At 42.9% G+C, this 17,004-nt stretch overlaps 1 protein-coding gene across 2 annotated transcripts in view; it reads right to left on the minus strand.

The window, feature by feature from the left end:
* Positions 1–1,549, minus strand: part of LOC110566372 (zinc finger protein 709-like) — a 28,394-nt gene extending 26,845 nt beyond the window's left edge. For both annotated transcript variants that reach the window (XR_009591408.1, XM_060381899.1), the window contains exon 1: positions 1,431–1,549. Coding sequence is in view for 1 of the 2 variants with exons in the window: in XM_060381899.1 (XP_060237882.1) it covers positions 1,431–1,433 (3 nt within the window). In the remaining variant the exon portion in view is untranslated. The remainder of the gene's footprint in view (positions 1–1,430) is intronic.
* Positions 1,550–17,004: the final 15,455 nt, after the last annotated feature.

Below are 17,004 nucleotides of genomic sequence, written 5' to 3' on the forward strand. Positions count from 1 at the left end.
TACACACTGCAGGCAAAACACTCGCACACATACACATGAAATAAAAAATACTTCTTGAGACAGTCCTGGCTGTCCTGGACTCGCTTTGTAGAGCACACTGGCCTCAAACTCACGGAGATCTATCTGCCTCTGCCTCCCAAGTGCTGGAATTTTGCCCAGCAAAATAATTTTTATTTATTTATTTATTTATTTATTAGTTATACAGCATTCTGCCTGCATGTGTGCCAGAAGAGGGCACCAGATCTCACTATAGATGGTTATGAGACACCGTGTGGTTGCTGAGAACTGAACTCGGGACTTTTGAAAGAACAGCCAGTGTCCTTAACCTCTGCTCCATCTCTTCAAAAAATAATTAAAAAAAAAAAAAAAGAAATTGGCCTTTTTAAAAATGCTTGTGATGAGGGGCTGAAATGCTGGAGCACGTATGCTTTTAATTAGGACTCCAGAGACAGAAACAGGCAGATCTCTGTGAGTTTAAGGTCTGCCTGGTCTACAAAGAGAGTTCCAGGACAAGCAGGGCTACATAAGAGAGAGAACCTGTCTCAAAAAAGAGGTGGAGGATTGGATGAGCCAAGCATGGTGGCAGACAGCTTTAATCCTAGACTAGGGAGGGAGAGCCACGCACAGCTCTATGGTTTGAGGTTAGCCTCATCAACATGGCAAGATCCGGGCCACCCAAAGGTAGACTTTATCTCAAAGGAAAAAAACAAAACAAAAACAGAACATTAAGGGGGGGGTATACTTATATAATGTGCCATATATATGTGTGTGTGTGTGTATCACACCTTTTTTGACAAAAAAGCAAAAGAAACTCGACGAAAGGGAAAATGGTAAATGTTACTGCAGAACCGATGTGCCTATACACAAAGAAATTAATCGGACAGACTTTTAAATTTTCACAATATTGGGGCTGGAGGGATGGCTTGGTGGCCGGGAGCACTAGCTGTACTTCCAGAGGAGCTGGATTCAATTCCGAGAACCCACATAACAGCTCACAACAGTTCCAGGGGATCCGACACCCTCACAAAGAAGTACATGCAGGCAACACAGCAATTTACATAAAATAAAAATAATTTTCTTATTTTTCTTTAAAATGTCACAGTATTAACTCAAGTTGAATGCTTGACCTAAATGTTAAAGGAAAAATGCAGAACTTCTATAAGTTAACAGAAAAACTAGACGACCTAGAGTTTTACAACCTCCAATGAGACACCCAAAGCAGGGCCGGCTAACACGGCCGCTCCAGACAGTGCAGCGACGCTTTCCAGGGCAGGGCGGGGCCTCCGCGACGCGGCTCGGGCTCTGCGCAGGCGCGGACGCGGGGACGCGGACCCGGGCCGGGCGCCACCCAGCACCGGACGCCGCGGCTGGCTCCGCCCCAGCCCCGGGAGGATGCACCGCAGCCCGCAGGGATAGCCGTCCTCGCTCACCATGGCGCGGCTTCCGGACTCAGCCGCGGGCTTCTCACAGGTCCCGGCAGCGGCGCTCCCAGCGCAGCTCACCGCGCCTCCCTCTGCCGCGGAGCCGAGCCCACAGTATGGCGGCCGAGAAGAACCCGCCCCTCGCCGCCCATCGGCTCTTCTGATTGGGTGACTCGCTCTCAGACACCGATTGGCTAGCAAATCGTGAGTGACAGCTGCCAAGGGGCGAGGTGTGGCACTCAAATAACAGCCATAGCCCCGCCTTCCTAAGCCAGTCTCTGACTCCAGGCCTGACCCCAGCTCAGGGGGATTTGCACGTAAGCAGAAATTGCTCCTCCGTGGTGGAGCCGTACCCAGCAGTAGCCAGGGTTACATAAAACAGATGAGGTGGCTGGCTGGTAATGATGACTCAGTGCTTAAGAGGGTGTTGCTCTTATAAAGGACCCTCCTTTAATTACCAGCACCCACCTCAGGTGGCTCACAACTACCTGTGACTCCAGTTGCAGAGCATGCAACGTCCTCTTCTGGCCTCAGAGACTACCTCCTTCAGATGCACAAACCTCCAGACACATGCACTTAAAACCTTAAAAGTGGCTTAGCAGTTAAGAGCACTTGTTCCTTTTGCAGAGAACAGGGTTCATTCAAGTCCCAGCATCTACATGGCCATTCACAACCTTCGGTAACTAGTCTTGGGATCCAGGCGTCCACTGATCTCCACAGGCACCCACATGGTGTGCACACATACATGCAGGCAAAACACTGATCTGCATAAAAGAACAAGTATAAAAATAAAATAAAACTATGGTGCCTTAGTATTCTCTCACTCAGAAAGGCCCACTGCCTCTCTTGGTAATGTATCTAAAACTTATACTTCCTCTTTGCTCTTAATGAAACTTTCTGGGGGTTGGAAAGATGGCTCAACGGTTTAGGGCACTGATTGCTCTTTCAGAGGACCTGGGTTCAAATCCCAGCACCCACATGGTAGCTCACAACTGTAACACCAAGATCTGACGTTCTCGTATAGACATATGTGCAGGCAAAACACCAGTGTACACAAAATAAAGCTAAATAAATTAAAAAAAAACTTTCTGATAGTTTAAAAAAATTAAAATCTCTGGCAGTGGTGTGCACATCTTTAATCCCAAACGAGCCAGACATTTCGATTAAAAAAAAAAAAAAAGTATGTTGAATGTAAGGGCCAAAGAAATGACTTAATGACTTAATAGGTTAAGCCTGAACATGGTAAAAGGAGAAAACCAACTCCGGGAAGTTGTCCTGTAACCACCAGCAGTATGTACTATGTGTGTGTGCGTGCGCACACAACGTACATATCACTAAATCATTAAAACTTTTATTTTATTTTGGGTTTTGGCTTTTTGGTACAGGGTTTCTATGTATGGCTCTGGCTGTCCTGGAACTCAGTATCACTCTGTAGACCAGGCTGGCCTTGAGTTCAAGAGATCCTCCTGCACGTGCCTCCCCAGTACTGGGATTAAAGGCATGCACCCAGTTTTACTAAAAAAATTAAAAATTAAAAAAAAATAAAAAGTTCTGGCAGTAGAAACTATAAAAAAAGAAAACCCCAGGCAAAGCTAATGGAATAAATGAACAGGAGAGTGGGTACCGTTCAGTGGTGTTTGACTAATCTTGATTGTCAACCTGATAGGTGCTAGAATGACAACAGAAACAGTCCTCTAGCATGTACATAAGGGAGTTTCTTAATAGGGAAGGTGACATAGGAAGCCCATCCTAAATATGGGCAGCATCTTCACCTGGGCCACAGTCATGGACTGACGAAAAAGGGGGCAGGCTGAGAAGACTAGAGAGCTGATCAGCATTTTCTGCTCTTATAGGGAACTCAGGTTTGGTTCACATCTGGTGGCTCTCAACTTTGTGTAAATCCAGCTCTTGAGGATGCAATTCCTGCTTCTGGACTTCTTAATTACCCACACATTGAGAGACCAAAGAATTAAAAATTAGTTTTTTGGGTTATTGAAATAAAGTTAAAGCACAAGCCTGAACAAAGACCAGACAGGTGGAGACATGTCCAGCCACCAGCTGGGAGGAACCAGCCTTACTGCATTCTTTTCCTGCCCACTAGAGATACAGTTGCTAGGAAACCAGCCCAGAAAGCCCCCTCCCCCAGGAGGGCCAAACAAGGAAAGACAGACGGTTAACGGTTTGGGGGCCTTCCTACATCCAATCAGTTTAAAATGCAACATCCCCTTTTGTGTTTCAACCAACAGATGCTTGCCAGGCAGGAATTCCCCTGCTTTGGGCACTCTAGGAGGGACTGGGACCTTTAACTCACCCACCTACCCTGAGCTCCCCAGGCTTTATTATCAATCAATCGCTGTGTCAGTGAGGGTGTGAGCCCAAGCTCTAGTTTGTAATAAAAAGATCCTCATGTGTTTTACAGTGGACTCGACTCCTGGCGGTCTTTTGGGGTCTCAAGAATCAAGCATAGCAACATGCTGATTCACTCATACACGTAAATAAAAATAAACATTTTAAATTATTATTATATCTTTTTTCCTGCTGTCATGGCTACAACTCCTCCTCTTAAAGATCTCAAATATTTCTGAAATATAACTACTCCTAAAACAAGGTTTAATATAATAAACAGAATATAACTAAGAAGTGAAGTTAAAAGCCATTGTTAGGGCTAGCTAACCACCCATGAAAACCATCTCTCCATAACCTCTTCTTACTGTGTATTCTAGAGAGGCTTTCACTCTGTACCCGTGGCTAGCCTCGAACTCACAGAGAACCACTGGTCTCCGTCTCTTTTGGAAATTTTGAAGTACTTTTGTATGACAAAGTGACTTCATTCTTGTTGTCTTTCTTTTTGTCCCCCACCCCCCACCCAAAGACAGGGTCTCTCTGTAGCCCTGGCTATCCTGGACTCCTTTTGTAGACCAGGCTGGCCTCAGACTCACAGTGATCCCTGAGTGCTGGAGTTAAAGGCATGCACCATCACGCCTGGCTTTGTTGTCTTTCAAGCCCAGGCTGGCCTCAATTTCATGATCCTCCTGCTGCAGTCACCCAAGTGATGGGATTACAGGTGAATACTACCATATCCTGTGTGGTTTTTGTTTGTTTGTTTGGTTGGTTGGTTGGTTAGTTGGTTTGGTTTGATTTGGTTTTGGCTTTGTTTGTTCTATTGTTTGGGGTGTTTTGTTTGTTTGTTTTTTGGTCAGGGTTTCATCATGTAAATATGGCTGTTCTGAAACTCACTGTGTAGACCAGGCTGATTTCAAACTCACAGAGATCCACTTGCCTCTGCCTCCTGAGTGCTGAGATAAGAGGTGTGCACCACTATACTGACCCAGCCCGGAGGTCAGTCGAACAAGACCCTAAGAGAGGGGGTGAGAATGGGGTGGAACAAGAGACATGAAAAATGAAGACCAAGACAGTTTCTCTGATCAAGGTCTTCGTTTATTATTTTTTCTACATCCTTTATATAGGCAGGGCAAAAGGAATGTAATTGCCTTTGGCAGGGTTACTAAGTGACTAGAAATAACAGGATGACCCACCGGAGGGGTCACAAGACGTGCTAATAACGGTGTATCACAGGACGGTGTATCACAGAACGACCCAACAAACGAGTCACTAGTTGTGTTAATAACAACTGTTTGGAAAGTTCCTCAGAAGTGTTACTCGGGAAGCCCCGAGGTGGGGGGAGAGTTTAAGGTGTTTCAGGAAGATGACCTTTATTGCAAGCCCTGGGTCAGCCAGGAATGCACTATTGTCATTAAACCAAATGCCAAGAATTCTGGGGTCATCAAGGTGCCTGAAGGCCCCCCCACACATACCGTACCACACCACCCCTCTGGGATTTTAATTTAGGAGACATTCTCCATCATCTTTGAAAATCTTTCCCTGAAGAGTTTGCTGTGAAGTCACTTGGTGGTTTGGTTGGTTTCCAGGGTCCTTAATTAGGAGGCTGTGATCTGTTCCGATCTGTCTGATCTGATCCTATAGTGGAGTGACAGATGACTGTAAGCTGCCATGTGGATGTGATTCCATGAGGAATCAAACCTTTGTTCTCTGGGACAGCAGTTAGTGCTCTTAACTACTGAGTTATCTCTCTAGTCCCAACAGACTTAGTTTTTAAACCCTGCCTCAAGGAAAAAATAAGATATGTCTAGATTTGTGTCAAGTTTGCAAAAACAACCAATACAATTGACCCTTGTCTACTTGACACACCAGCGCAACACTATTAAATAATAACCTTTTGTTTCTTGCTTTTCCCCGAGATCTCACATTGGTATCATTGTTATAATATAAAACATTCCAATTTTTAAAGTCCCAGTTTAAAAACTAAGTCTGTCACTCCAGTTCCAAGGGCTCCGTACTGGTATAAGGTTCTTGTGGAATGAATACAATTTACCCTTGTTCATTCCAATGCTGATTTCTCTACCAACTATCTAGTTTCAACTTGGATATTGCATTGTTATGTTTATTCTAAGCATCACCTGTCTCAAGTGTGTGTAAATATGCCACCATTTGCTCTCTGTATTGTCAGTAAAACAACCAGCCAATGCTGAGCAATGGAGGGAATAGGGTGGGACATCCTGGCCTGGAGGGGAGGAGAGAGAAATGAGTGGGAGGAGAGAGAAATGAGTGGGAGGAGAGAAATGAGTGGGAGGAAGGTCAGAGAAAAGAGCTAAGAGGAGAGGACCTAGAAACACCAGGAGAGATGAACTAGACCTAAGATACTGAAATACCCAGATCTCGAGTGAGTCCCCAAATGACTGACAGGCTTTGAGTCTGATGTAAAACACAGGGTCTTTCATTACAAACCGGAGCTGGGTGGCTGCCCTTTACAAAGACAAAGGGGGAAGCGACCCCCAACTCCAGGGGAACAGGATTTTTAAGGGGACAAAACACAAGCAGGGAAGTGCAAGTCTTGGCGTTACAGGATTGGGTGAAAGGGTCTCTAGGGGAGCTGACCTTTAAAATGATTGGCTTCTTTCTAGGCGCCAAAACTGTAAACGGTCAGGTCTGGCTAAGTGGGGGACACCTGACCCTCCTCCCCCCACCCCCACCCCGGTACTGCCCTGTTACTCTCAGGTTAGGCTGTAGCAAGGGGGTAGGAGAACTAACACATTCCATGGGCTTTCTTAGGGGCTCTGTGACCCTAGTCACACCCTAAGGTTTATCTGGGCAGGGGACTGCTGCTGGACCCTGCTCTGAAAGGAGTGTGATATGGTGATTTTGCCCAAGTCCCAGGAATTAACTCTAAGTTTTTGAACCTCTCAATATGACTAAAAAGCAAGTAAAATGTTGGAAATCTCAGTGGGAGGGCTTGGAGGTTTAGGATGGAGTTAATATTGCTCAGCATTGTGCTCTAGGTTAATTAAATAAATCCTAGTGTCTGTGAGGTGATTTGGGTATACAGCCGGTTTAGGAATAAATGCCTTTTAACTACAAGATAAATCAAAATTAAATATTAATAATTAGCAACAGTTTCAATACCCTCTTCTCTTTTTTTTTAGGCACTAGGCCCACAGATAATGTATAAGTAAACATGCAGGCAAAACAATACTGCACTTAAAATAGTGTAGTATAGAGAGATGGCTTAGCTGAGATTCTTGGCTGCTCTTCCAAAAGACCCAGTTTCAGTTCCCAGCCCTCACAACTAGGTAACAACCAGGTAGCAAGGGGAGGGCAGCATTACATCATTTTGACTGGCTAGACAAAGGTTTCTAAGTGACCTTTAATTTGATTGGTTCTGCAGTTGGGGGGCTTTACAGGGTATCCAGGTAACAAAGTATACAAAGTGTGAGAAATGAAACCATAGAGACATAATCATTGGAAGGCAGAGCCTGAAAACCTGAACTTAATTTCATCTTATAATCAATAAGGAGACAAAAAAAAAAAAAAAAAAAACAACTACAATTGTGTTATGCTAAAGGCTGAAGCAGTTCTCAATATTTTAAAAACCTAATGTCTCTTTACAAGATTGTTTCTTTAAAATATCCAAAGTCTCATAACTGCAATTTTCTGTAAACTGCAGTTTCTATAAAATCAAAAAGCAACCTAAATAGTTTCTCACTCCAAGAGGGAAGGTCAGGGCACAGGCACAATCTGAATAAAGCTAAATAAAAATGATTTATTAAAAAAGCTAAGTACAAAGCTGAGCATAAAATCTAATCATCTGACCCCATTGCTAATCTATCTTCCTCCCATCTGAAGTCCCCAATACTTGCATTTATTATCTTCTCTGGAATTGGTCCTTTCACATCATACCTACTCCTGGGTTAGCCAGCAACTTATGATGTCATCATGTGTCACCGGCCAGGTGGCCAGACCTGGAAGGCGTGGTTACCTTGCCCCTTAAAGAGATGACCCCGACACATGGTCTCTCTCTTTCTCTTTCTCTCTCTCTCCCCCCCTCATGCTCTCTCACTCTCTTTCTCTCTTGGGGCACCCCCTTTCTCTTTCTTTCTCTCTCCCCACCATGTCCTGTTCTCTCACTCCCTCCATACCCACTTAATAAACCTCTGGCATAGAAGATCAGTTGACCCAGCCCCATTTCTTTTAATAATAACTAACAATGCCTCCTGGACCTCGATCCTACTCCAACTCCCCTCTCCTCCTAGTTTCTCCTCCCTTCAGGGGAAATGGAAGTCCCAACCTCCCACCCTAATCTCTCTGATGCCCAGCTACTGGTTAGCCAGTTTTGTTTTGGCAAAGCAGAGAGTGAATGGTGCACATGTTTATACAAACTTGAGACAGGGGATTTTTAGAATAAACATAACGATGCCATGTTGGGACTGAAACCAGATAGCGGGATCGCAAAAATCAGCATTTGAATAAACAAGGAGAGAGTTTCTACAGTGTACCTGCAAGCCAGAAGAGGGTAGCAGATCTCATTATAAATAGTTGTGAGCCACCATGTGGTTGCTGGGATTTGAACTCAGGACGTTTGGAAGAGTAGTCACTGCTCTTAACCCCTAAGCCATCTCTCCAGCCCAAGATCCTGTCTTATAGAAAACTATTTCTATAGTTCCAGCGTCCTCTCTAAGGGCCATATGCACTTGGCACAAACACAAAAAAGAAAAAATAAAATTTTAAATATCTTTAAAAATATTTGTTGTTTGGGCAAGGTGACTCACACCTTTAGTCCCAGCACTTGCTGAGCAGAGGCAATCAGATCTGAGTTGGAGGCCACCCTGGCCTACAGAGAGAGTTCTAGGATAGCCAGGGCTACACAGAGAAACCCTGTGTTGAACCCACACACACACAAAAAGAAAAGATTTTTTTTGTTGTTGTATTTTATGTGGATGAGTACTTTGCCCTCATGTATGTTTGTGCACCATGTGTGTCCCTGGTACTGTGGAGGTCAGAAGAGGACATCGGATCCCCTGGAACTGGAATTACAGATGATTGTGAGCCACTGTGTAGGTTCTGGGAAGGTTCTGTCCTTTGTAACAGCAGCAAGTGCTCTTAATTGCTAAGTCATCTCTCCATCTCATAAAACAAAATTTTAGGTAAAAAAAAAAAAAAAAAAGAAAGATTCCCTGTTTCTTCAACCTGCTCCTACTGTATAAAGGTTTTCTTTCTCTTAAGCTTCTACCTATAATCTTATAATAAAAACCCTTTCTAAATTAAAAAAGAAGGCCTAGAGAGATGACTCAGAGGTTTAGAGCACTGGCTGTTCTTCCAAAGGTCCTTAGTTCAATTCCCACCAACCACATGGTGGTTTATAACCATCATAATCTGGTGCCCTCTTCTGACTTGCAGACACACATGCAGGCAGAATACTGTATAAATAATAAATAAATCTCTTTAAAAAAATAAAAGAAAAAAGAAAGGAAAACCTTGCTGCAGCTTAACAAGAAAAACAATACCTTGCATTTTAGGTGTAAATACATCTTTAAAATATGTATCATTCCACCTTATGCCTTTGAGGCAAGGTCTCTCACTGAATATGGAGCAAGGTTACCATCCAGAAAGCATCAGTGTTCCACTGTCTCTGCCTCTCACAGCACTGGGTCACAGGTGCTTGTTCAGCCACACCTAGCTTTTCATTTTTTACTTTTTTTTTTTTATTGCATTCAAATTTGTTTTGTGATGGGAGGGGTTACATGCATATTACTGTGTATATGTGGTGGTCATAGGACAATTTGTAAGAATAAGTTCTTTTTGTAGTGCATATAAACATGTTTTTATTTTGATACCAAGTGTGGAATGTGGAAATGTTTTTGGAATATTCCCGGTTGAAAACACTCACCCCATGAAAAGGCAAGTGATGTTCATCAGCTGGGAACTGCCTCATGTGGGGGCATGGTTTTTGTCAGCTGAAAAACATCCTGAAAGACTTTGGGAGGAATAAAATAGCCCCCAAACAGAGAGAGATCTCTTTGCATCACTTTGCATCTCTTGGCTTCTACACTCTGCATAGCTTGGAGATGCTCCTAGAGAGAAACATTCCAGAGAATGCTTTGAGGTGGTTGTTGTTGTATTTGAGGAACTGCTGCTTTGCTGTTTAGCTGGATATCTGGAATATGGACAAATGAGATTGGCATTTCCCAAAAAACCTCAACACCGCTAACCAGCAAGAAGTAGCTGGAGAGGTTTTCATTCCTTGTCCCTACTAACCTGATTTTTCTCCTAAGTAGGGTTGGGGGGTTGGAAGGGAAGTAGAGGCATTTAAGAACCCTAAATAAAGTAAGTTTTTAAAAGATCTAAGCCTACAGGTGGTGGCCAATGTGGGACACCAAAATATGATAAAGTTATTTTTACAAAACTGTGTTTGTTTCCCAGTTTCTCTCTTAACCCAGCTTTCACACAAATAATTGAGACTCTGGTATATTATTTAAACAAACTTCACAGCACAATCCTGAACAGTATTAACTATTTTGTTATTTCATTAAGTTTTTTTTTAAGTATTTCTATTTATTTAGTGTCAGTGCTCTATCTACATGTATATCTGCATGCCAGAAGAGGGCATCAGATGCCATGATGATTATGAGTCACCACGGTTGCTGGGAATTGAACTCAGGACGTCTGCATGAGCAGACAGTGTCCTGAACCACTGAGCGATCTCTCCAGCCTTTAACTCTATTCTTAGTCCTTTGCACTAATCTGGTTTCCTCCCAGCATACATCTCAGAAATACTTGAACATTGTATCTTCCTGCTCCAGCTCCTTCTCTTGATATTTCTTGGTCCTCTCCCACAGCTCAATCTACTTCTAACTCCTCCTCCCCTGGCTAAGTAGGAAGTCCAGCCCTATTCTCTCCCCTGTTCAGTGAATGGCTGGAAGCTGCTTTATTGGCATATTGGGAAAATTTGGGAGCAGTGTTTACACAACTTTGCGACAGAAATTTCTCAAAACAATGACTGCAACCAAATATGGGGGGTACAAAAATCAGCATGTGAATTTACACAGCAACTTTATGCCTACATTTTTCCTTCCATCATGTGGGTCTAACTCAGGCTGTTAGGCTCTGTTAGGCTCAGGGATCTAACTCAGGCTGTTAGGCTCTGCAGCAAGCACCTTTACCTGCTGAGCCATTTCTCTGGCCCTATGCCTGGCTTTTTACATGTGTTCTGTATTTTGTGCTTATGGAGCAAGTACACTGAGCTACCATCCCTAGATTTTCCTCCCATTGGTCCTCAAGGAAAAAGCAGTTGTTTGGTAGCCATGCCTGTTCTTAAGGAGAGCAGGTCCCTTTTGTGTTCAGAATTGCAATTATGGAGTTAACATATAAAAGTTTGGCACTTTATGTACTTTCTCTCCTGCTTTTTTTTGGGGGGAGGGTAAATCACTTTCCTGGTTCATTTGTTATCTTGGCCAACTATGCAAAAATGGAACACTACGTACCTCTCAGAGCCTTCTGAAACTAAGGAGTCAGCATGCATAAAAGAGCTTCTTTAAGGGTGACTCAGCCTTTCAGAGCTCATTCTTCTCTAACAGAGGCCTGAGCTCTTCACAGCGTCAATGGTGAGCAGCTTACAACTGCCTGTAACTTCAGCTCCAGAGGATCTGAAACCCCCTTCTGGCCTCCACAGAGACCTGCACTCTTGTATAAATAGCCACAGATAGACACACATGCAACATATATTTAAATGACTCTTTAAGAAAAGATCTAAATAGTACCCAGGTGTGATGATGCATACCTTTAATCCCAGCACTGAGGAGGCAGAAGCAGTGGATCTCTTAGGAGTTTGAGGCCAGCCTGGTTTACATACTGAATTCTAGGCCAGCCATAGCTACATAGTAAGACCTCGTCTCAAAAAAACAAAAGTCCAAGGAGCAACAAATTTGTTCTAGAACCTCCAAAAAATAAGCACTTTAAAATTCAACAAGATGTGGACAGGTCATCTTAAGGTGTTCCATCATGTTTTCAATGTATGGGTTATTAATACGTATTCAACTCTTTATTTTGTCTATTTATTTATTTATTTATTTTTGTCTATTTATTTATTTATTTTGCCTATTTATTTATTTATTTATTTGTTTGGTTTTTTTTTTTTGAGTCAGGGTTTCTGTGTAATAGTCATGGCTGTCCTAGACTTGCTTTGTAGATCAGGCTGGCCTTGAACTCACAGAGAGTTCTCCTGCTTCTGCCTCTTGAGTGCTGGGATTAAAAGTGTGCGCTACCAATTCCCAGCCTTATTGTTTTTTGAGACAGGTTGTCTGTGTAGCTTGGCTGTCCTGGAACCCAGAGAGCCATCTGACTCTGCTTCCTAAGTGGTGGAATTAAAGACATGTACTGAAAGGGTTAAACTAACTTTGTAACCTGTATGTCTTCTAAAGCCTATAGTTTTAAGTTTTAGGTTCAGGTTAAGCTAAAGCCTCTTAGTACCTTTCCAGAGAATGGAGAAATGTGACCCTATCTGTGAGGACAGATAGAAAAAAAGCAAGCAAGCAATGACCTTCACTCAGCAAAAAGAACGACCAAACCCTTGTCTTTGAGATAGTGTTTCTTAGCAACGAACCCAGACTTCTTCTGAGTAGCTTTTGACCTCTAGCCAAGAGCCCACAGCCCTAAGCTTCAAGGATGAGCTAACCACCCCCACCTTTAATTGCAGCTGCATCCACACTTGGCAGGACTGGCCAAGCTTGAGCACCTAAGACTAACCAATTATCTTACTTTATAGCTTCCTCATCCAATCCTAAATTGCCAAAACTGCAACTTCAAATTTCCCTCAATTTTTCTTTTAAAAACCTAAAGGCCTTTGTCTCCCAGTGCCACTCTTTGCTGACTGGCAGGGGTGACCCCGCTGCGCAATGGTTAATAAACCTTTTGCTTTTGCAACGAGTCGTGGTCTGGGGGAGTTTCTGGGAAGGGCGTGATCTTGAACTCCTGAGCTGTGAGACCCCAGGTCTTACAGTACCACTGGCCAGCTTCAACTCTTTATTTTTAATTTTCGAAAATATTATTCATTTTAATGTAACTGTACCACATCCATGCAAGTGCTCCTGGAGGTCTGAAAGGGTGTTATATTCACTTAAGTTATAATTCCAGGAGACTGTAAGCTGCCCACTCTATCCTGGAAACTGAACCCAGGTCCTCTGCAAGAGCAGTACATGCTGTTAACCACTGAGATATTTTTCTAGTCCCTATGTGTCTGTTTGAATGAGAATGGCTCTCACAGGTTCAAATGTTTGAGTGTTTACCAGAGCCTGCCAGGAGAGTCAAACACTTCTTGAGTGGGGAGTGAGGATTAAAAGAAAAATTTAAAACCAACACACTACACATGAGATCCTTTCGAGAGGGCTTCCAATAGAAACTGTTGTTCCAGTTTATTCCACTAATCCCTTTTTCATAGAGCAAAGCACCTCAGTACAATGAATGGGTTCATGGAGAAGTCAAACTTGTTTACCTCGACCACCTGTCTTTGTGATGCTCATGCAAACAAAAGGTGTGAATTTGGCAAAACATCCTGCCTGCTGTCTCAAACAAAAAGAAGTGGACTTAGCAAAAAAAAAAAAAACATCCTGCTTATCCCCCACTCCAGGTGAAGGCCATGGTGAAAACATGTTTTTCGCTGAATGCTCAATAACAAAGCAGCCTGACAAACCAGAGGCTCTCCACAGAATTTAATCCTCAGATGGTGAAATTGGGAGAGATTAGGAGAGGTGGCCTTGTTGGGGACATGTGTCACTAGCAGTAGGGGGGTTGCTTTGAGGCTTCAAAAGACCTACCAGATTTCCAGTGTCCTCCCTCTGCCTCTTATAGATCAATGTACCAGCTCTTAGCTGGTTCTGCTACCATGCCTTTACTCCACCACCATGGACCCTAACTTTCTTCAGCCACAGACTCAGTTAAATGCATTGTTATAAGTTGCCTTGGTCAGCGAAAGTAATAAATACACTCTATTTTAATTTTTTTCTGCATGTATGTTTGTGTGTATGCATTTATGAGTATGTTCAAAATATGTGTCCACAAATGCATGTGTCCACATGCATGTGGAGCTCACAGGGACCTCAGCTTTCAGCTCCTCCATTGTTTTGGAGGCATCCCCATACATGAGATAGATCTTCATCAAGGACTCAGGGCACCCCATACCAAGTAGAGGAAGATCATCACTCTGGAATTCCTCCAAATAGATGTTTCATTCTCATACAGCTCAGACAGGATTACTTGTCTTATCATCTACTTCAGGGATTCCCCATTTCCTGACTCTTAATGGACCTCTCTGTAGAGTCAGACAGTGAGGTGGATCATCAGGCAAGGAAGCAATTGTGATCCCCTGGGGCTAGGTAGAGGGAAGAGAAGAAAAGGCCTGCCTTTAGAACTTCCTTGCTCCTCTTATCAAGCTTTCTTCCACTTGTTTCAGTGGTGTTGTTTCAATGGAGAAAAAAAATGCTATGCAATAGCTGGCTGCACAGTCAGAGAGCTGTGTGTATGTGCGTATGTGTATGTGCGTGTGTGTTGCTTTTTGTTTTTGTTGTTTATTCCATTTTGTATCTTTGTTTTACATCACTGGGACTCAAACCTAGGGTTTCAAGAATGCTAGGCAAGCACTCTAACATATAACTAACCAACACTTTTATTACTTTTTTTAAGTTTGGAGAAAGTCTCAGTAAGTTCCCAGGATGACCTTGAACTTGTCTTACTCCTGCTTCAGCTTCACTTGAACATGGAATGACATGCCTGCACTACCAAGCAAAGTAAAAGTATAAAAATAACATGTTGGAGCTGGGCATGGTGGTCCAGGCCTTTAATTCCAGCACTCAGGAGGCAGACACAGGCAGATCTCTGTGAGTTTGAAACTCTGTCTCAAAAAACAAAACAAAAAGAACAGGGCTGGAGAGACAGCACTAGTTGTTTTTCCAGAGAACCAGGTTAGATTCCCAGCACCTACATAGTAGCTCACAACTCCGTAGCTCCAGTTCCAGGGGATCTAACCCGTACCCTCTTCTGACCTGTATGGACACACACACATGCACGAACTCGAGTTCACACAAACACAAATAAAAATAAATAAATGTTTTGAAAAAGTCTATGTTTGTGGGCAGAAACAAACATGTCCTATCTGTTTGTTTGTAAGGCAGGCTTCACAGTGTAATCTTGGCTAATTTGTAAGTCACTATATAGACTCAGCTGTTTTTAGACTCAGAGATATCTTCCTGCTTCCATCTCCTGAATTATGGAAGTAAAGGCCTGTGTTACCATCTCTGCTCAAATATGTTATTATTATTAGCTTATTAAATATTATGGCCTAGTTGCATGCATTTCTCCTCTTATAAAGTCTTACATTTGTTGTTACAGGATATTTGATCCCATTGTGATCCCCAAAACTGTAAACTGTAAAACCCTGTTCATTGTTTGGTTTGGTTGAGCCCTAACACACACCTTTAGTCCAAGAACTTTATGTTTATTTAATAAATTTTAAAAATATTTATTTATTTATTATGCTTACAATATACACCTGCAGGCCAGAAGAGGGCACCAGATGTCATTATAGATGCCTGTGAGCCACCATGTGGTTGCTGGGAATTGAACTCAAGACCTCTGGAAAAGCAGGCAGTGCTCTTAACCACTGAGCCATTTCTCTAGGCCCAAACTTTCTGTTTATTGGTGATTATGGTGTGGTTTACCCAACTCTAGCACACACCTTTAATCCAAGACCTCTCGGTATACCAGATCTAATAAAGTTAGCTTCAAGAGGTCTCTGTATGCTGGATCTAGTAAATTTAATCCTAGGTCAAGAGTAAGAAACCAGCTGATAAGAATTAAAGAGTAGGAGAAATTTTGAGTTGAGGGATATTTAAGATAGTGTGGAGAAGTTCTTCTTTGCTTTGAGCGTTTAGCTTAAGCTTAGGCTTCATTTCCTCAGCTCCCTGGCTTTTTGGGCTTTGAACCAGCAAGCCTTTGGCCTTGGGGTTTTTGGCCTTTTCTTTCTGGGCTGTCAGATATACTAGTGAGCCTTTTGAGTTTTTCCATCTATACCTGAGCTGAGAAGGAAAGTCAGCTTGGTGCTTTCTCTGTCTCTCTGAGCTAGCTGGTTTTCACCCCAATATCTGGTTCCTGGGTCCTTACTGGTAAAATAAATGATTTTTTCCTTCATTTAAACAATTTGTCTACTGTAAGAATACCTTGAAAGGGGCTGAAGCAGTGGTCATTGGTTTGCAGAAGATTCAGGTTTGGTTCCTAGGTCACATAAGGTGACTAATAACTCTTTGTAGCATCAATTCCAAAGGATCAGACTCCCCCCCTGGCCTCTGTAGGCATTGCATGATCTGATGGAGATACATTAGGCAAAAACACCCATACATGTAAAAAGAATATGCAACAATATAATCTACATCTAATTATGCACTAAAAAACTGAAAAAAGTTCATAGAACTCTCCTATGTAGTGGCCACACCTGTAATCTCAGCATAGGGAGGTCCAGGCAAGAGGACCAAGACTTCAAGGCCAGTTTCCACTACATAGTTTAAGGCAAACTTGGGCTCTTTGTCTCAAAAACTGCTGAGAAACATTCTAAGTACTACAATTTCATTCTCAAACTCCATTTAATCATAGGGAGAAACTAAGTTCACAGGAGACCTGGGGACTTCCCAATAGCTGAACAGCTGCTGTTGTAAGGAAACAGTTGCCTGAGTCCAGACATCTCAGGGACGACTTCATCTTGCTGATACAGTCAAACAAGTTTATGTTCTCAGGCCCAGGAACCTACTCCTATCCTGTTGATGAAGACTCCCTTGCTCAAGCCCTTATGTCAAAATATGACTGGACAATACTACAGTCCCCCCTGGCCCCCCTCCTTCAAACATGCTGTACACATCTCTTCAGGGTTGCAGCTCAGCTCCTGAGTCTGTTCTGTGGGCCTGATCAATTAGTTGTGGCTTGATTACACTAAATTTTTGTCATCTGCATTGACAGTGTTTTCGTTATGTTGGATTTAAGTGGCCCCCAGAACAAAACACAATACCTGTTCAAATAAAATGTTGTGGCACAGTTCCACAGTTCAGGGTATAAAGGCCCTTGCCATCAATTCTGATGACTGCCAGCCCCAGAACCCATCTAATATAAGGAGAGGCTCAACTCCAGAGAGTTAATTTTTGTTGGCTTCCACATGTGTGACACTCACACAAATATATATATATTCAAAATA

Source organism: Meriones unguiculatus, chromosome 4 (genome assembly GCF_030254825.1).
Source record: "Meriones unguiculatus strain TT.TT164.6M chromosome 4, Bangor_MerUng_6.1, whole genome shotgun sequence".
Lineage (NCBI taxonomy): Eukaryota > Metazoa > Chordata > Mammalia > Rodentia > Muridae > Meriones > Meriones unguiculatus.